General features: G+C 42.9%; 1 protein-coding gene across 1 annotated transcript; it reads left to right on the top strand.

Moving 5' to 3' along the window:
* The first annotated feature begins 2,514 nt into the window (after positions 1 to 2,514).
* On the top strand, positions 2,515 to 5,424 carry LOC112216553. Its single transcript, XM_024376536.2, has 2 exons — positions 2,515 to 2,826; positions 3,482 to 5,424. The coding sequence occupies exon 2, from the start codon at positions 4,153 to 4,155 to the stop codon at positions 4,942 to 4,944; it is 792 nt and encodes a 263-aa protein (XP_024232304.1). The 5' UTR covers positions 2,515 to 2,826; positions 3,482 to 4,152; the 3' UTR covers positions 4,945 to 5,424.
* Positions 5,425 to 16,380: the final 10,956 nt, after the last annotated feature.

The raw sequence follows: 16,380 nt of genomic DNA, 5'->3' as shown, positions 1-16,380 counted from the left end.
CAATCTGGCAGGCAGAGAATGGAAGGAGAAGTTTCTGAGTGACAGAGTGAGTGATTTGCATAAGCACTTTGATGGCAAAAGAATGCTTGGAACTTTAAAAAAAACTTTATTAACCGATTCTCAGGAATTTAAAATAACGGTTCTGTTCTGGAACACTAGAGATCACTTTTGTTCCTGGTTCTGTTTCCCTCAAAATGTTTACTTATTTTCCAGTTTTCAGTTCTGTCCCTGAACTGGCTCCAACCCCTGGTGCTGAGGTAAGGTGACAATGGATGAATTGATTGACAGAGAAAGAGTGTTCTGTCTGTGCTCCAATCGATGGCAGGAGGAGGCTTTGCAGAAGACAATTACCCACCATTATAACAGCTTGTCCCTAGCACCCAGAGAATGTGTATGTAAAACAGGTTGTCCTAATCCATCTATTGATTCTGCAAGTCTATAAGTGCATCTAATCATGTTTATACAGTGGGGAGAACAAGTATTTGATACACTGCCGATTTTGCTGGTTTTCCTACTTACAAAGCATGTAGAGGTCTGTAGTTGTTATCATAGGTACAATTCAACTGTGAGAGACGGAATCTAAAACAAAAATCCAGAAAATCACATTGTATGATTTTTAAGCAATTAATTTGCATTTTATTGCATGACATAAGTATTTGATCACCTATCAACCAGTAAGAATTCCGGCTCTCACAGACCTGTTAGTTTTTCTTTAAGAAGCCCTCCTGTTCTCCACTCATTGCCTGTATTAACTGCACCTGTTTGAACATTTCCTGTGTAAAAGACACCTGTCCACACACTCAATCAAACAGACTCCAACCTCTCCACAATGGCAAAGACCAGAGAGCTGTGTAAGGACATCAGGGATAAAATTGTAGACCTGCACAAGGCTGGGATGGGCTACAGGACAATAGGCAAGCAGCTTGGTGAGAAGGCAACAACTGTTGGCGTAATTATTAGAAAATGGAAGAAGTTCAAGATGACGGTCAATCAGCCTCGGTCTGGGGCTCCATGCAAGATCTCACCTTGTGGGGCATCAATGCTCATGAGGAAGGTGAGGGATCAGCCCAGAACTACACGGCAGGACCTGGTCAATGACCTGAAGAGAGCTGGGACCACAGTCTCAAAGAAAACCATTAGTAACATACTACGCCGTCATGGATTAAAATCCTGCAGCGCAAGCAAGGTCCCCCTGTTCAAGCCCAGCGCATATCCAGGCCCGTCTGAAGTTTGCCAATGACCATCTGGATGATCCAGAGGAGGAATGGGAGAAGGTCATGTGGTCTGATGAGACAAAAATAGAGCTTTTTGGTCTAAACTCCACTCGCCGTGTTTGGAGGAAGAAGAAGGATGAGTACAACCCCAAAACACCATCCCAACCGTGAAGCATGGAGGTGGAAACATCATTGTTTGGGGATGCTTTTCTGCAGCAAAGGCGACAGGACGACTGCACCGTATTGAGGGGAGGATGGATGGGGCCATGTATCGCGAGATCTTGGCCAACAACCTCCTTCCCTCAGTAAGAGCATTGAAGATGGGTCGTGGCTGGGTCTTACAGCATGACAACGACCCGAAACACACAGCCATGGCAACTAAGGAGTGGCTCCGTAAGAAGCATCTCAAGGTCCTGGAGTGGCCTAGCCAGTCTCCAGACCTGAACCCAATAGAAAATCTTTGGAGGGAGCTGAAAGTCCGTATTACCCAGCGACAGCCCCGAAATCTGAAGGATCTGGAGAAGGTCTGTATGGGGGAGTGGACCAAAATCCCTGCTGCAGTGTGTGCAAACCTGGTCAAGAACTACAGGAAACGTATGATCTCTGTAATTGCAAACAAAGGTTTCTGTACCAAATATTAAGTTCTGCTTTTCTGATGTATCAAATACTTATGTCATGCAATAAAATGCAAATTAATTACTTAAAAATCATACAATGTGATTTTCTGGATTTTTGTTTTAGATTCCGTCTCTCACAGTTGAAGTGTACCTATGATAAAAATGACAGACCTCTACATGCTTTGTAAGTAGGAAAACCTGCAAAATCGGCAGTGTATCAAATACTTGTTCTCCACACTGTATATTATATTGTGTTGCTCTTTGGCTTCACAAAATGTACCCTCGGAAATGTTTTCCTGAAAATGTTTTGTGATGTTGTGGATAGGGATATCATATAACCTGGAACTATATGGCACAGATAAGCGGAGTTAATAGTCTAATAAATAGAATAGCTGGAGCACTCCCAGAGAAAATTATTTTGTGTGGAGGTGCTGACTAATGGCGAATAAACTGTAAGCTATAAAAGTTAATAAAGAGAGTCGCACACTATATATTTACACCCAGTAATTTATTGGGTAAAACACCAACATTTCGGCATCACTGTGCCTTCTTCAGGGTGCCTTCTTCCCTGTTCACTGTTGGTGTTTTACCCAATAAATTACTGTGAGTTTATATATAGAGAGCGTGCGACTCTTTTTATTTATTTTTTATAGCTTATAGATAGGCGAAGTGTAGCCAGAGGTGTTGCCCAGTCTCCCCACTGTAGCCTCTCGGATGTGTGTGTGACAGACAGGTGGGTGAATGAATGACAGCTTTCTGAGGAGAGAAGTATCGAACAAAAAATGCCCAGATTTGCAGCAGAGGAGCTGATGAGTAAACACTTGGCGACTAGAATAACAGCCAGTGATAGGGCCAGGGAGTTTCCAGCTGAACTGTACGAGGATGGAGCAGTACTTTCCTAAGTCTGTCAGCATTCAATCGACGACATATTGTGTCATACTGCGGTGGAGCACCTAAGGTCACTCCGACACAAAATAGGAGGGCTAGTGGACCAGGTAAACATTCTGATGCTTTAGCTAGCTGCAGATATATTAACTAGCTTGAAGGTTTGTTCTAGTTAGCTTATATCTGTTCATGACAATTACATTTTTGTCTGTATCTATATAGAGGCAAGTTAACTAGCTATCTAATGCTAGCCTGGCAGGCTTCCCATGTTTTCACTCCAGCTCCTTCAAGTCATTTAGGCTAGCTAGCTAACTTAGTTGAGGTAATGTTAGCTAGCTAAGAAGTTAGCCAAAGTGACGAGGTAGAGCTACCACAACAAGTGACAAGTCAGGAATTACAAAAGCAGCAACTATCATTGTTTGAAAATGTCTTTGTGTGTGAGACATACTGTCAGGTTTATGGGCTGTGTGTGTGTGTGTGTGTGTGTGTGTGTGTGTGTGTGTGTGTGTGTGTGTGTGTGTGTGTGTGTGTGTGTGTGTGTGTGTGTATGAGACGTGCCGTTATGTCCCTTTGGGTTTAGGGTGGTGTCAATACTGTGAAGTCTGAGTATTAAGAGTTGTTAACAATGATGTGTATGTCACTTCAGGAGAGAGTGTGCTTGTCTTCAAAGCTTGACATCCACTATAGTCCTGCTATTGAACTCCACCTGAGACATCTGAATTTACCAAATGTAACCATTGTTCTTTATTTTTTTTAATGTTTCAGTCCAAACAAGAACACAGACCCTGGCCTCCTGTCTGGCAAAGACCCCCTCCACAGCTGAGAAAAATTAGTTAATCTTGGACTTCACAAGAATATTAATCAAAGTAGATATACCTCTTGAGAAGGGGCTCAAATTCTTCACATTTCTTAAGAAACTTTGCAAGCAGGGAGGGTCTGTCCCAGCACCATCCCATCTGCGTACAGAGTACCTGCCACAGCTCTATCCACAATATGAGCAGGACATCAAAGATGATGTAGAGGGAAAGGACATTTATGTCATCCTTGATGAGATCAATACCTTTGGAAAATGTGCACTCGCTATCCTACTCCAGCCAGTGGGTATACGACCTGTTGTAGCAGACCGGGCTTTCTCGGATAATGTCCACTTTACCACCGTGTCCCAAGCTGTCATTTCCTGCCTCAACAACACTGGGGTTGACTTAAACAATGTGTGGGCTTTTGTAAGTGACTCAGCTAGCTACATGAAAAAGGCTTTCACCCGCATCTTGAAGGGCCTCTTCCCCAACTACGGACACATCACCTGCTTTGCCCATCTCCTGAGCCTGGTGCTGGAGGTTTTTCCAGAGGTGTTTGAGGACGTGAACAGGTTGTGTGCTCTGGTGAATAAGGTGTTCTGTCAGGCGCCCCAGCGTCGTCTGGAGCTGTAATCATTCATGCTGGAAATTGGCCATTCTCCTGTGATGCCTGGGCATGCTGTGCAGACCAGGTGGGGCTCCTGGATACGTGCTGTGGAGTACCTGGCAGAGTACATGGATGTGCTCACCGACTTCACTACGACCTTACCAGAAACGGCAAAGTGTGTCCAGGACCTTTGTGAGCTGCTGAGGGAACACAAGGCCCAGCTGAAGGCCCAGACAGTGCTCATTGTGGAGCATAGTGTGGAGATAGTGGCTAACCTGACAAAGCTGGAGGAGACCTCTGTGCCAACAGCCCACAACATCGCCAGCAAGCTGGAGGACCTGCAAATGCAGTCTGAGTATAGCAGAACAGCTGGGGCTGAGGACTGGCTCCCTCATACAACAGAGCTGCTGGGGCAGTTTCCAGAGATGTTCCATTCTGCCATGGCATCATGCTCAATCAAGCTGCAGACTGTGCTGGAGAAACACACCTGCCTTCAACTGTTCACGTCACTAACTGTTCTAGATTCAGCCCAGTTGGTAGGCGCAAGAAAGGACATTAAGGACTATGTCCATGCCATCCCTGCTCTGAGCCAGGTGTCTGCAGAGGAGTGGCACAGATATGTGGGCATTAACAAGGCAGACGCTATGGAACTGAGTGCCGTGAACTGGTGGGACGCTAGGCAGGACAGGATGCCAGTCTTAGCTCATATTGTGGTGATACATCTGTTCCTCCCAACTACCTCTGTGGATGTTGAGAGACTTTTCACACGTTATCAGATGCTACTTAGTCAGCGTAGAAAGAGCCTCACAGAGAACATTTTTTAAATGTTGTTGATTGCAAAGTATAATAGCATTAAGCACTAAAAAGTCAGTCACACACACACCCACCAACTCTACCACTCTTTCAGTGTTATGGTTTGAAGTAATTTCATAATAGTTCATTAATAGTTATATGGGGAATGGAATGAAGAGACAGAATTGTCAATCCAATCTATTTGGTGTATATGTATTTATAGATAGATTCATCAATGTATTATTTGTATTCGTATGCCTTTGCACTTTGTTGATGACGCTCAACTGTTTTATCTGTCATGTTTTTCAATAGGGAAACACTTACGATAACAGGATCATATAAAGGTTGAGGTCTGTGTAGAGGTTATATTTGACTGAGATTTAGTAGAAGAATAACCATAGGTTCATTGTCATCTAATACACAGAATTAAGCATTTATTTACATAAAACCATGTTCCCAATGTTATTAAATCATGTTCCTACACTAGAGGCAAAAAAAAAAGGCTTTCCGCAGATTTTCAGCAGAAATCGCCGCAGAAAATATAAAAAATGATTCCAGATTCCATTTGGGTCATTGGTTCAAGCCCTGCTCCTGCTTTCTAACATATAAGAGGAATGAGCTTGGCTGTGAAAGAGTTTGAGTCTGTGGGTTCATTAGTCAAATAAGCATCCATCCCATTTTTACTCTCCAAATGTGTCTGTTCCGTTTGGTTAACATTCAGTTCAACCCTGTGAACAGTAAAGATCCTCTCTGGTGATTCTCCCATAAGTAGCAATTTCAAGGCTTTTGTATTTTCGTCATGAGGCTGAAATAATTAAAAAGCATTTAAGTGTGAACAATTTTAATAGCTGATAGTCTAAGATGGGCCTGGAATAAAATACTTTGCTGTGAACCAAGGTTGAGGCGAAACCATTATCACAAGAAAAAAAATCCCGACCTTTGCGTTGTTGTTACAGCGTGGTATCTTTACCTCTGTGGAAATGCATCCACAGTGGCCAACCGCACGCTGTTCTAATAGAATGGCTGGTTCCTTTGACTGATCACTTCTATTACTTGGCCAATTACAGGACCATTCAAATGAATGGCATAGGAATGGGGTATTATCGTTCATCAATTAGAGCCTACTGCTACTCTGTGGGTAACACTGAAAGTAACCATTCATCATCTCCTCGGAGAGAGACGTGCCGTTATGTCCCATTGGGTTTACTGTGGTGTCAATACTGTGAAGTCTGAGTATTAAGAGTTGTTAACAATGATAATTGTACTGCATTGGCAATGGAAGTGATGAGTCACGCTGTGCTTTTGTGCTGCAGGGTTACAGGTTATTCAGGCCTATGGTGAGGGAATATATATGCTGTATGGATAAAGAGGTGTAAGAATGAAGATCCTACAACATCAGTGAATAGCACCATATCTGTTCATCTTTCTAGCTATCTGTCGATCTCTCTGTTCCCCCATCTATTTCTTCATCCTTTTGTCAGTCTGTCTGTGTATCCGTCTACCCCTCAATCTATCAGACTTGTTTATGGTTAGTACTCCCTGTTACACACTGTGGGTGTGGACATTACCTCTCTTTCTTTCTCGCCCCCTCTTTCTCTCTGAATCGACCAACTGTATCTCCTCTCTCTCTCTCTCTCTCACACACACTTTCTCCCCTCTCTCCCCCCTCTCTCTCTCACTCGCTCTCTCTCTCTCTCTCTCTCTCCCTCTCTCTCTCTCACACACAACACTTTCTCCCCCCCTCTCTCTCTCTATCTCTCACACACACTTTCTCCCCTCTCTCTCTCTCTCCTCTCTCTCTCTCTCTCTCTCTCTCTCTCTCTCTCTCTCTCTCTCTCTCTCTCTCTCTCTCTCACACACACTTTCTCCCCTCTCTCTCTCCCGCCATCTCTCTGATCTCAGACAGTCTGATGTTCTTTGGGGGATTTCTGGGTTCCTAATGAGATCCTGGGTCCAAATGAGGTGATGACTCAACCAAACAAAACAAAACCTCACATCCATGCTGTGACTCAGACCTGACTGTTCTGTCTCTGCTGCTCTCTTCTTTTCCAGGCCTGTGTGTGTGTGTGTGTGTGTGTGTGTGTGTGTGTGTGTGTGTGTGACAACCTGACTAACATCAGTGATATGAAGCTTGGATGTAGCCAGCCACACATATCTCCTCTGAGACTACCTCTGTACTAACACACAGCACAACTCAACCGAAGGCTATGACTCAGTTTGTATAACAATAGTAATCAGACATGGACATAAAAAGGCCCCCGGGCAGAATAAGGTTTAGTTCAGCATCTAGAGGTTCCTCAAACACAAACGTCACTGGATGGTCCACAGACATTTGTCTGTTTATTTGTTAAGGACATAAGAAGAAGTAGACTGTTGACGGTCTTTGTTCCAGACCAAACAAGGTGCCTGAAATATAGAACTAACTGGTTTGAGAAAATGATGAAGATAGTCACTGGAAGATAGTGGAAGTTCAACACAAGGTGGTTTTGTTAGGGACATGAGAAAATACACTGACTGTCAAATCCAGAGCATTACACCATGTCATCAACATGCTATGTGTCATCCACAGCATCTAGCATCAAGCATGATTTATTTAAACATTTTACAGTCCCATTGGGCAGTTAACATGTTTAATAATACATATGACACACACATACACACACATTGTGAAATCTCCTTATGATCCCTTGGGTTAAATGAAATGCCTGGTTGCTAGGGGTTACATGTATACATCAAACATACCATCACACTCACTGTCTCTCCATCTCTCTCTCTGTGTCTCTCTCCGTCTCTGTCTCTCTCTGTCTCTCCATCTCTGTCTCTGTCTCTGTCTCTCTCTCTGGGGATTACAAAAATCCATGTGCTGTATCCCTACTGAACATAAGTGGAATTTCAAATGTTCCGTGGCATACATTGGAAGTCTACTTAAACCGTGGTCTATGGGCATTGCAACAAAGGACAATGTAAAAGGTAAAGTGCTGCTTGTCAAAGGGTTATGTTATGACATGGTAAAGATGAAGGAGGAAGGGAAAACCAAGATTTCAGGGGATTTCTGAATGGTTGCATGCAGAGAGCGAATCAATGCACAGAAAAGCAGATATAGTATTCTTTCAAGTATGGTACTGTATACTATAGCTGCGTCCTAAATACTCTCAAAAGCAGGATAGGTTGAGAATTGATTGTTTCTCTCAACCGTTTTAGACTTCTTAGGCCTCTGCTGACTTTCAAAGCAGCTCACTTTACCTCAGAGAGAGAGAGAGAGAGGTGTGTGTGTGTGTGTGTGTGTGTGTGTGTGTGTGTGTGTGTGTGTGTGTGTGTGTGTGTGTGTGTGTGTGTGTGTGTGGTGTGCTGTACTGTATACAATATCCTGGGACAGATTACTGTGTGTGGTGTGCTGTACTGTATACAATATCCTGGGACAGATTACTGTGTGTGGTGTGCTGTACTGTATACAATATCCTGGGACAGATTACTGTGTGTGGTGTGCTGTACTGTATACAATATCCTGGGACAGATTACTGTGTGTGGTGTGCTGTACTGTATACAATATCCTGGGACAGATTACTGTGTGTGGTGTGCTGTACTGTATACAATATCCTGGGACAGATTACTTGTGCTCCTACTCGAGTGCCTCTGGCCCCTTAGAATTTGCCTTCGATTGTTTGGCATAGAGGTCTTATAAAAACAATGGGAAAATGTGGCCAAAAGAATCAAAAGACACACACACACACACACACACACACACACACATACACACACACACACACACACACACACACACACACACACACACACACACACACACACACACACACACACATACACACACACACACACACACACACACACACACACACACACACACACACACACACACACACACACACACACACACACACACACACACACACACACACACACACACACGCACGCCGCACGCACACACTACTGTATGTCCTGACTGCCCATCATGGTGTCCATTTCACCTCTAGCTTTCCACAGTGAGTACAATCTACCTCTAAAAGCCCTCCTTTGATATTAGGCATCAAATAAGCTTTCACCTTGTCTTTTTCTTCTTTCCTTTCCTCTACTTGCCAATTGGAACACCCCTAACATCAAAGCAACCCAAAACTAGCTAATATAAAAAGAGAAAAAATACACTCCAAAATTCTCTGAAAGCCCCTATACTCACTAAACACTGTGTTTTGCTTCTAATCTCCTCCAAAGCACTGTGGGTAATATGCTTAATCTAGCTGGCCTTGCTGGGGTCTGATAGGCTGAGGGAGACAGTGCTGGCAGGCATGCTGTGTTCCAAGGCTATGGTTTGGGTTCTGTCGTTCTGGGGCTTTAGATGGGATGCTGGTTAATATGCATGGACTGACTAGTTAGAACCCTGTTAGTGTAACAAGGTGGTCTTGAGACTGCAGTACTGTAGTCTACGTTTCAGGCTAAGACAGCACACTAGTGGACTACAGAAGGCTATGTTCAAGGCTATGACAGGCAGTGTAGCAAGTGTAAGCTATAAGCCTGGCTCAGTCTCCATGCTTCAAGGTATTATGTAAGGCTGTTTAGATACAGTGGGTTTAGCAGGTGCACTGTATGCACATTCTGATGGAGTCTCAGTCTGAAAATTCCATTTCCGCTCACAGATCTCAAGTTAGTGAAGTCAGCTCATAGTGAACACTAAGTCCTATCCTCAGAGGAACCTGCCAAGGCCCGTAGGCAGTACACATAAAGTTTGGCACACTGACACCTCTGTCAGAGTAATCTGCACCCCCTCCCCCATATCTCCTCTTCCCTCCACCCTCTCCTCACTCCCTCCCTAATCAACCATATATTACAGCTGTGGCCAGACAGGACTCTCCAGGAACAGACTGCACAGCCCTGAGGTATGACACACACTCTCTCAGCACAACATTGTTTCTATCTTAATTTCCCTACTCTTTCCTTTCTCTCTCTGTCGTTCCCTCCCTCTCTCCCCCACTTGACCTGAAACTTGTATCAACATGTACAGCGCTGTCTTGTTTATATGAAATGAAATAAAGAACAAGGTTGATTTAATAAATATAGTTTATTGGTGCACTCTTGAAGGAAAGTGGAAGTTGAATTAAATGTGTCCCTTTGTTATCAAAGATGTACAAGTTAAAAGCAAAACATTTTAACAACAAATAAACCACTTTCAATTTCCCTCCAAAAAGGGCTGAATACATTTGGTAAACACAACGTTTGCATGGCGGGAATACTAAAACAACGCCAGCGTAATTTATCAACAGAAAGTGCACACAGCTGCACCCTACCCTGAAGAGAGAAGAAGGGCATTGAAATTGTCTAGAGAAGCTACAGTTACATTACCATTAGGATTCCATGGCCCTATGAGGTACTGTGTCTACATAGAAGGGGGAAAATACACATGTATTGCTGAATCCATATCTTATTCCAGCTCTGCATGGGGGGGTTTACAGCGGCAAATCAATCAATTATTCAGTCACTGAAATACTCCATTCTTTCACAATTAGCTTGCGGATAGAGAGAGAGAGAGAGAGAGAGAGACAGAGAGACAGAGAGAGAGACAGAGAGAGAGAGAGAGAGAGAGAGAGAGAGAGACAGAGAGACAGAGAGAGAGAGAGAGAGAGAGAGAGAGAGAGAGAGAGAGAGAGAGAGAGAGAGAGAGAGAGAGAGAGAGAGAGAGAGAGAGAAAAACTATATCTACAATCCATACTTCATGTAAGTAAATCACTGGGTGAACCAGAACCACTGTACGGAGAGCCATTTCTTCTGTAAATGTTGTGGTTTGAGACAAATTTTTAAGCTTAATACATCGTCCAAAACTACTTTATCAGTTACCAACAATTTATATTTAGTTAGAGTGTTGCATACTGTTTGGGTTTTATTGAGCCGCTGATGGAGATTAGAGAAACACTGATGTTTGCCCAGAGTGTCTCTCTGCATGTCTGTATGACTACACCAATTAGGTCAGGATGCTGGTGACCGTACTGATGTCGGATCTTAATTTGATCGCTTTTCTGTTGCAGAAAAATTTCCTGCGCTGCAGGAACTGCAGATGAGCTTTGTAATTGACATAAATGAACTGAAAACCCACACTAACACACAGTTATATTAACAGTATTGCACTTTTCATGTAGCCTGCTTTTGTCCAGCTAATAGCCGAACCACCTATCAAGCATCATTATGGACTAAACGTTCAACTCCTGTTATCGAGGGTGCAGCGAAATGCTTATGTTGCTAGCTCCTAACAATGCAGTAAAATGTCAAACAGGTACACAAAATCTCAATAAAAACAACAGAAAACCACCCCCAGAAAAAAACTACAAGAAATCAAGAAATGTCAGAACGAATCCAAAGAACAACCAAAATATCACTTTAACAGTAATCCAAATACAGTCAATAAGTATCTACACCAGATGAATTTACACAAGATAAACTAAGAATGATGTGTACAGCAGTAGATATAGGAGTGAGCTATGTCAAGAATCAAGTATATGCATAAATATGTGCTGCGTATAAACAGTGTAACTAATATACAGGGTACAAAACCCCATAGCAAAATGTATAGAATTGCAGGAAATTAGCTTCCCGACCTGAGTCAAGAATATAAATAATACGTATATAGGTACAGTTGAAGTCAGAAGTCTACATACACTTAGGTTGTAGTCATTAAAACTCATTTTTCAACCACTCCATACATTTCTTGTTAACAAACTATAGTTTTGGCAAGTCGGTTAGGACATCTTATAATTCACTTATAATTCACTGTATCACAATTCCAGTGGGTCAGAAGTGTACATACAGTAAGTTGACTGTGCCTTTAAACAGCTTGGAAAATTCCAGAAAATGATGTTATGGCTTTAGAAGCTTCTGATAGGCTAATTGACATCATTTGAATCAATTGCAGGTGTACCTGTGGATGTATTTCAAGGCCTACCTTCAAACTCAGTGCCTCTTTGCTTGACATGGAAAAAGCCAAGACAAAGCCCAAAAAATTGTAGACCTCCAGAATTCACAAAATAGATGGCATTTTGAGGGAGGAAAAGTATGTGGATATATTGAAGCAACATCTCAAGACATCAGTCAGGAAGTTAAAGCTTGGTCGCAAATGGGTCTTCCAAATGGACAATGACCCCAAGCATACTTCCAAAGTTGTGGCAAAATGTCTTGAGGACAACAAAGTCAAGGTATTGGAGTGACCATCACAAAGCCCTGACCTCAATCCTATAGAAAATTTGTGGGCAGAACTGAAAAAGCGTGTGTGAGTCAAGGTATTGGAACAAGCTCTGTCAGGAGGAACGGGCCAAAATTCACCCAACTTATTGTGGGAAGCTTGTGGAAGGCTACCCGAAACGTTTGACCCAAGTTAAACAATTTAAAGGCAATGCTACCAAATACTAATTGCATGTAGGTAAACTTCTGACCCACTGGGAATGTGATGAAAGAAATCATTATCTCTACTATTATTCTGACATTTCACATTCTTAAAATATAGTGGTAATCCTAACTGACCTATGACTGGAATTTTTGTCAGGAATTGTGAAAAACTTATTGTGAAAAACGTAGTTTAAATGTCTTCTAAATGTATTTGGCTAAGTTGTATGTACATTTCCGACTTCACCTGTGTGTGAATGGTGTGTATAGACAGTATGGACAGTATATCAATAGAAAATGTGTGTATAGCAGTAGTTATATAAGAGGAGCCATGACTAAAATACAGTATATACATATGAAATGGGTAAAAACATATGTAAACATTATTAAAGTGACCTGTGTTCAATGACTCTATGTACAGAGGGCAGCAGTCTCTAAGGTGCAGAGTAGCCGGCTAGTGACAGTGTCTGAGATTCAGGGCAGGGTACTGGGAGGAGGCCGGCTAGTTTGATGGGCTGGAGATAGAAGCTGTTCATCAGTCTCTCAGTCCCAGCTTTCATGCACCACTACTCTCTCCGCCTTCTAGATGGTAGCGGGGAGAACAGGCAGTGGCTCGGGTGACTGGGGTCCTTGATGTTGTAAGTCAATACTGGTCAAATTAAGATCCTGCATCTGTACACACACATAAACACAGTCCACACACAAATCAAAATGCACACACACAGGCAGGCAGGCAGGCACAGCTTTGTGTGTGAGAGAGTGTTTGCGTGTGTGTCCAGTCACCATCATTCTGACCTAATTGGTGTAGTCATATTCCTAACAAAGTGACATGGTGCTTTGAATGCCCCCGGCTCTGTGCAATGAGTCTGACCATCAGCCTGGTCTATTTGCACTGTTGTTCTGTGCTGAGCAGCAGAGGACACTTTGGAAGAGACATTAATAGACGCAGGCCTAACAGCTCTCAGTGTGACTATATGTTCATCTCTGAAATGTAGAATATAAAAATACACAAACATTTTTGGAGATGCTTTTTTCGAGAATATTTTACGGTCAACTCACAAACATATACATATCTATTCATATCCTATGCATGCAGAAATGCACACACACACACACTTCAAGTTCAGCTCCACCTTGATGCCAGGCAGGTAAAGCATATGCAGAGAAGGCTAGAGTCATCAATCCTCAACCGACCCCCCAGAGAAAGACGCTAAGCTCCCCAGGTGAGCACGGGTCCAAACAGTGTGTGTGTGTGTGCGTAAAATATCCTGGAGAGCTTCGGCCTACAGTCAAGGGCCAAGCTGGCTCAGCACTTGTGAAAGTCTGTAAACTCCTACAAACTAAGTTCATAGACATCTCATGGGACTATTATCCCTGATATATAATCAACTCTGTGGAAGAAAAGTGGCCAACTCTGCTCCTGGTTGTTTGTAGTGTGAGGATTATTTTGTTTTAGCTCAGCACTGAATAAATGAATAGGGGTTTAACTAGACCATATGCTGATTAGTGAAATCAGGTGTGTTATACCTCGACTGAAACAAAAGCCTGCTGCCTACACCTTCAACCCTTTTGTCAAGCCCTGTTCAAGAACTATTCGAATATCGTAATATGAAATCAGAATAGATATTGACAAATAGAACATAGTATATTTAAGTAGTAAGGCCCGAGGGGGAGTGGTATATGGCCAATATACCATGGCTAAGGGCTGTTCTTATGCACAACGCAACGTTGAGTGCCTGGATACAGCCCTTAGCCATGGTATATTGGCCATATACCACAAACCCCTAAGGTGCCTTATTGCTTTTATAAACTGGTTACCATCGTAAATGTTTTGTGGTTTATGGTCTGTCAGCCAATCAGCATTCAAGGCTTGAACCACGCAGTTTATAATATACTATGTAGCCTACTATATACTATGTAGACACATACTGTTTACTATGTTCTATTTGTCGAAAACTAATATTAGTTTCCAGACAAGGCTGTGCTTCCATAGACACATGTTCAGCCAGACAGCCCATGGCTCACCTGGGTGATTTTATGGGTCTAGCAGCAGACTAGCAGATGTCCCTCTGGCTATCATCAAAGAGCTATATGCAAACTCACTGTTACATTCCTGCAAAAACACTTTGGTCATCCAAATGAATGACATACACCTTGAATAAACATCTCCAGGCTTGAATTGAACTCAACGAAAACGTCTGTGAAGGGTTTTGGTTGAACGAAGATACACTGTCATACCAGATGCTTTAGGTCAAGTAAAACATGGGTTTTCACCTGAGTAAAATTAGCTTCACTTAACTGACTACTTTGTAATGTCTTTGTAACATGTCTTACCATGAAAGCATGAAGTGAAAATGAAATTAAACGTTGCCCTAAGATAAATTCAATGATGAATCTACCAAAAAGAACGTGTTGATGTACATGTACTTGCCAAGACTATGTAAACTCACTGTGTTGCGATGATATTGCCTATTAAGCAATAGGCCTTTAAGGTATAGTATGGGTGTGGTTGGAGGCCTGTCCAACCCACAGGTAACATCTTGAATTAGACTTCAGGCCTAAAGTTTGAGGAGGGCCTAGCATTATTTGCGAAAAAATATGGATTTCAGTGCTTTCAGTGCTTTCAGTGATTTCAGTCACTTTTCTCAAGATTCCACACTGCTTTAGTGGACAAACCAAACATTTAATAGTTTATAGGCATCGCCTTCTATAGATTGGTATATTTTGAGGAATGTTCCAGGAACCAGATAAGAGTAATCTTGCCGTGTGTCAAAAGATAAGTCTTAAAGGTGCTCCAGGGTGGCGCAGCTGTCTAAGGCACAGCACCTCGGGCATCACTACACACCCTGGTTCGATCCCGGCTATATCACAACCGGCCGTGATTGGGAGTCCCATGGGGTGGCGCACAATTGGCCCAACATCGTTCGGGTAGGGTTTGGCCAGGCTTGGCAGTCATTGTAAAATACGAATTTGTTCTTAACTGACTTGCCTAGTTAAATAAAGGTTTTTGGTTCCAGGTAGAGCTCTTTTGGATTCCAGGTAGAACCCTCTGTGGAAAGGGTTCTACATGGAACCCAAAAGGGATCTACCTGGAAACAAAAGGAGTCTTCAAAGGGTTCTCCTATGGGGACAGCCCAAAAAACGATTTGGGTACTAGATAGCAAATTTTTTTCTAAGAGTGTATGAGACATTTGTCTGGGAATGCTTTGTTGATCGATCTCTCCTCATCTCTCTCACCTACTCTCCTCTCTCTCTGTGTGTGTGTGTGTGTGTGTGTGTGTGTGTGTGTGTGTGCGTGCGTGCGTGCGTGCGTGTGTGATGTATTGTGTAGTGTACAGTACATTCAGTGTGTGGGTTTTTATTATGTGTCTTCTTTGTGCCTCAGCAGCCCAGGTTGGAGGCAGTGATTGTGAACAGCAAGGCCAAGCTGGGAGAGGAGAGGAGAAGCAGCTGACATATTATGTGCTTGCTCATCCTCCAGGGGACGAGCAATCCAGGGCCGTGAATTAGGAGGTAAACAGGTTGTGTGTCTATGGGTAAACATTTTAATTAGGAACCTCTTGACACCCCTCTGCAAATCATGTTGCTTATTCCCCTGTGATTTGGTACTGCTGTGTGTGTGCGCGCTCGTGTGTATGTGCATGTGTGGCTGTGTGTCTGTGTGTGTGCACGTGTGTGTGAGCGAGCAAGCAAGCACTGAACCTGTCCATCAGTATTCCCTGGTTGGAAACGACACCAATTCATTCTAGACAGGCACCACTAGGGAGTACTATGGCCACCGCTGGCTCCCACAAAGGGTCCTAATTGGAGCTGCCAATAGGAGGCCAGAGTGTGGCATTTAATCACCCCTACCTAAAACTGTAAAAGTCTACAATAGGAATCCAGAATATTCTGCATAACAATGAAGAAAACATCCTCTAACTTTGTTAACACAACAATAACACATTCTGAGTTACAAGGCTTGATAGTTAAATAAAATAATAGATCCTGCACGTCAGCCTAATCTTACGTATAACTCATAACTCAAAAGCGCCAACGCACACCTTTATTGCATCGATCCACGACTTGACTGAGAACAGTTTGGATTG

The sequence above is a fragment of the Oncorhynchus tshawytscha genome, linkage group LG16 (genome assembly GCF_018296145.1).
Source record: "Oncorhynchus tshawytscha isolate Ot180627B linkage group LG16, Otsh_v2.0, whole genome shotgun sequence".
In the NCBI taxonomy this organism is placed as follows: Eukaryota; Metazoa; Chordata; class Actinopteri; order Salmoniformes; family Salmonidae; genus Oncorhynchus; species Oncorhynchus tshawytscha.
The sequence above is the reverse complement of the archived record's forward strand: the minus strand, read 5'-3'. Positions and strand labels throughout refer to the sequence as shown.

Excerpts from the sequence above, each read along its gene's own strand:
- LOC112216553 (XM_024376536.2), top strand. The coding sequence starts at position 4,153 with ATGCTGGAAATTGGCCATTCTCCTGTGATGCCTGGGCATGCTGTGCAG.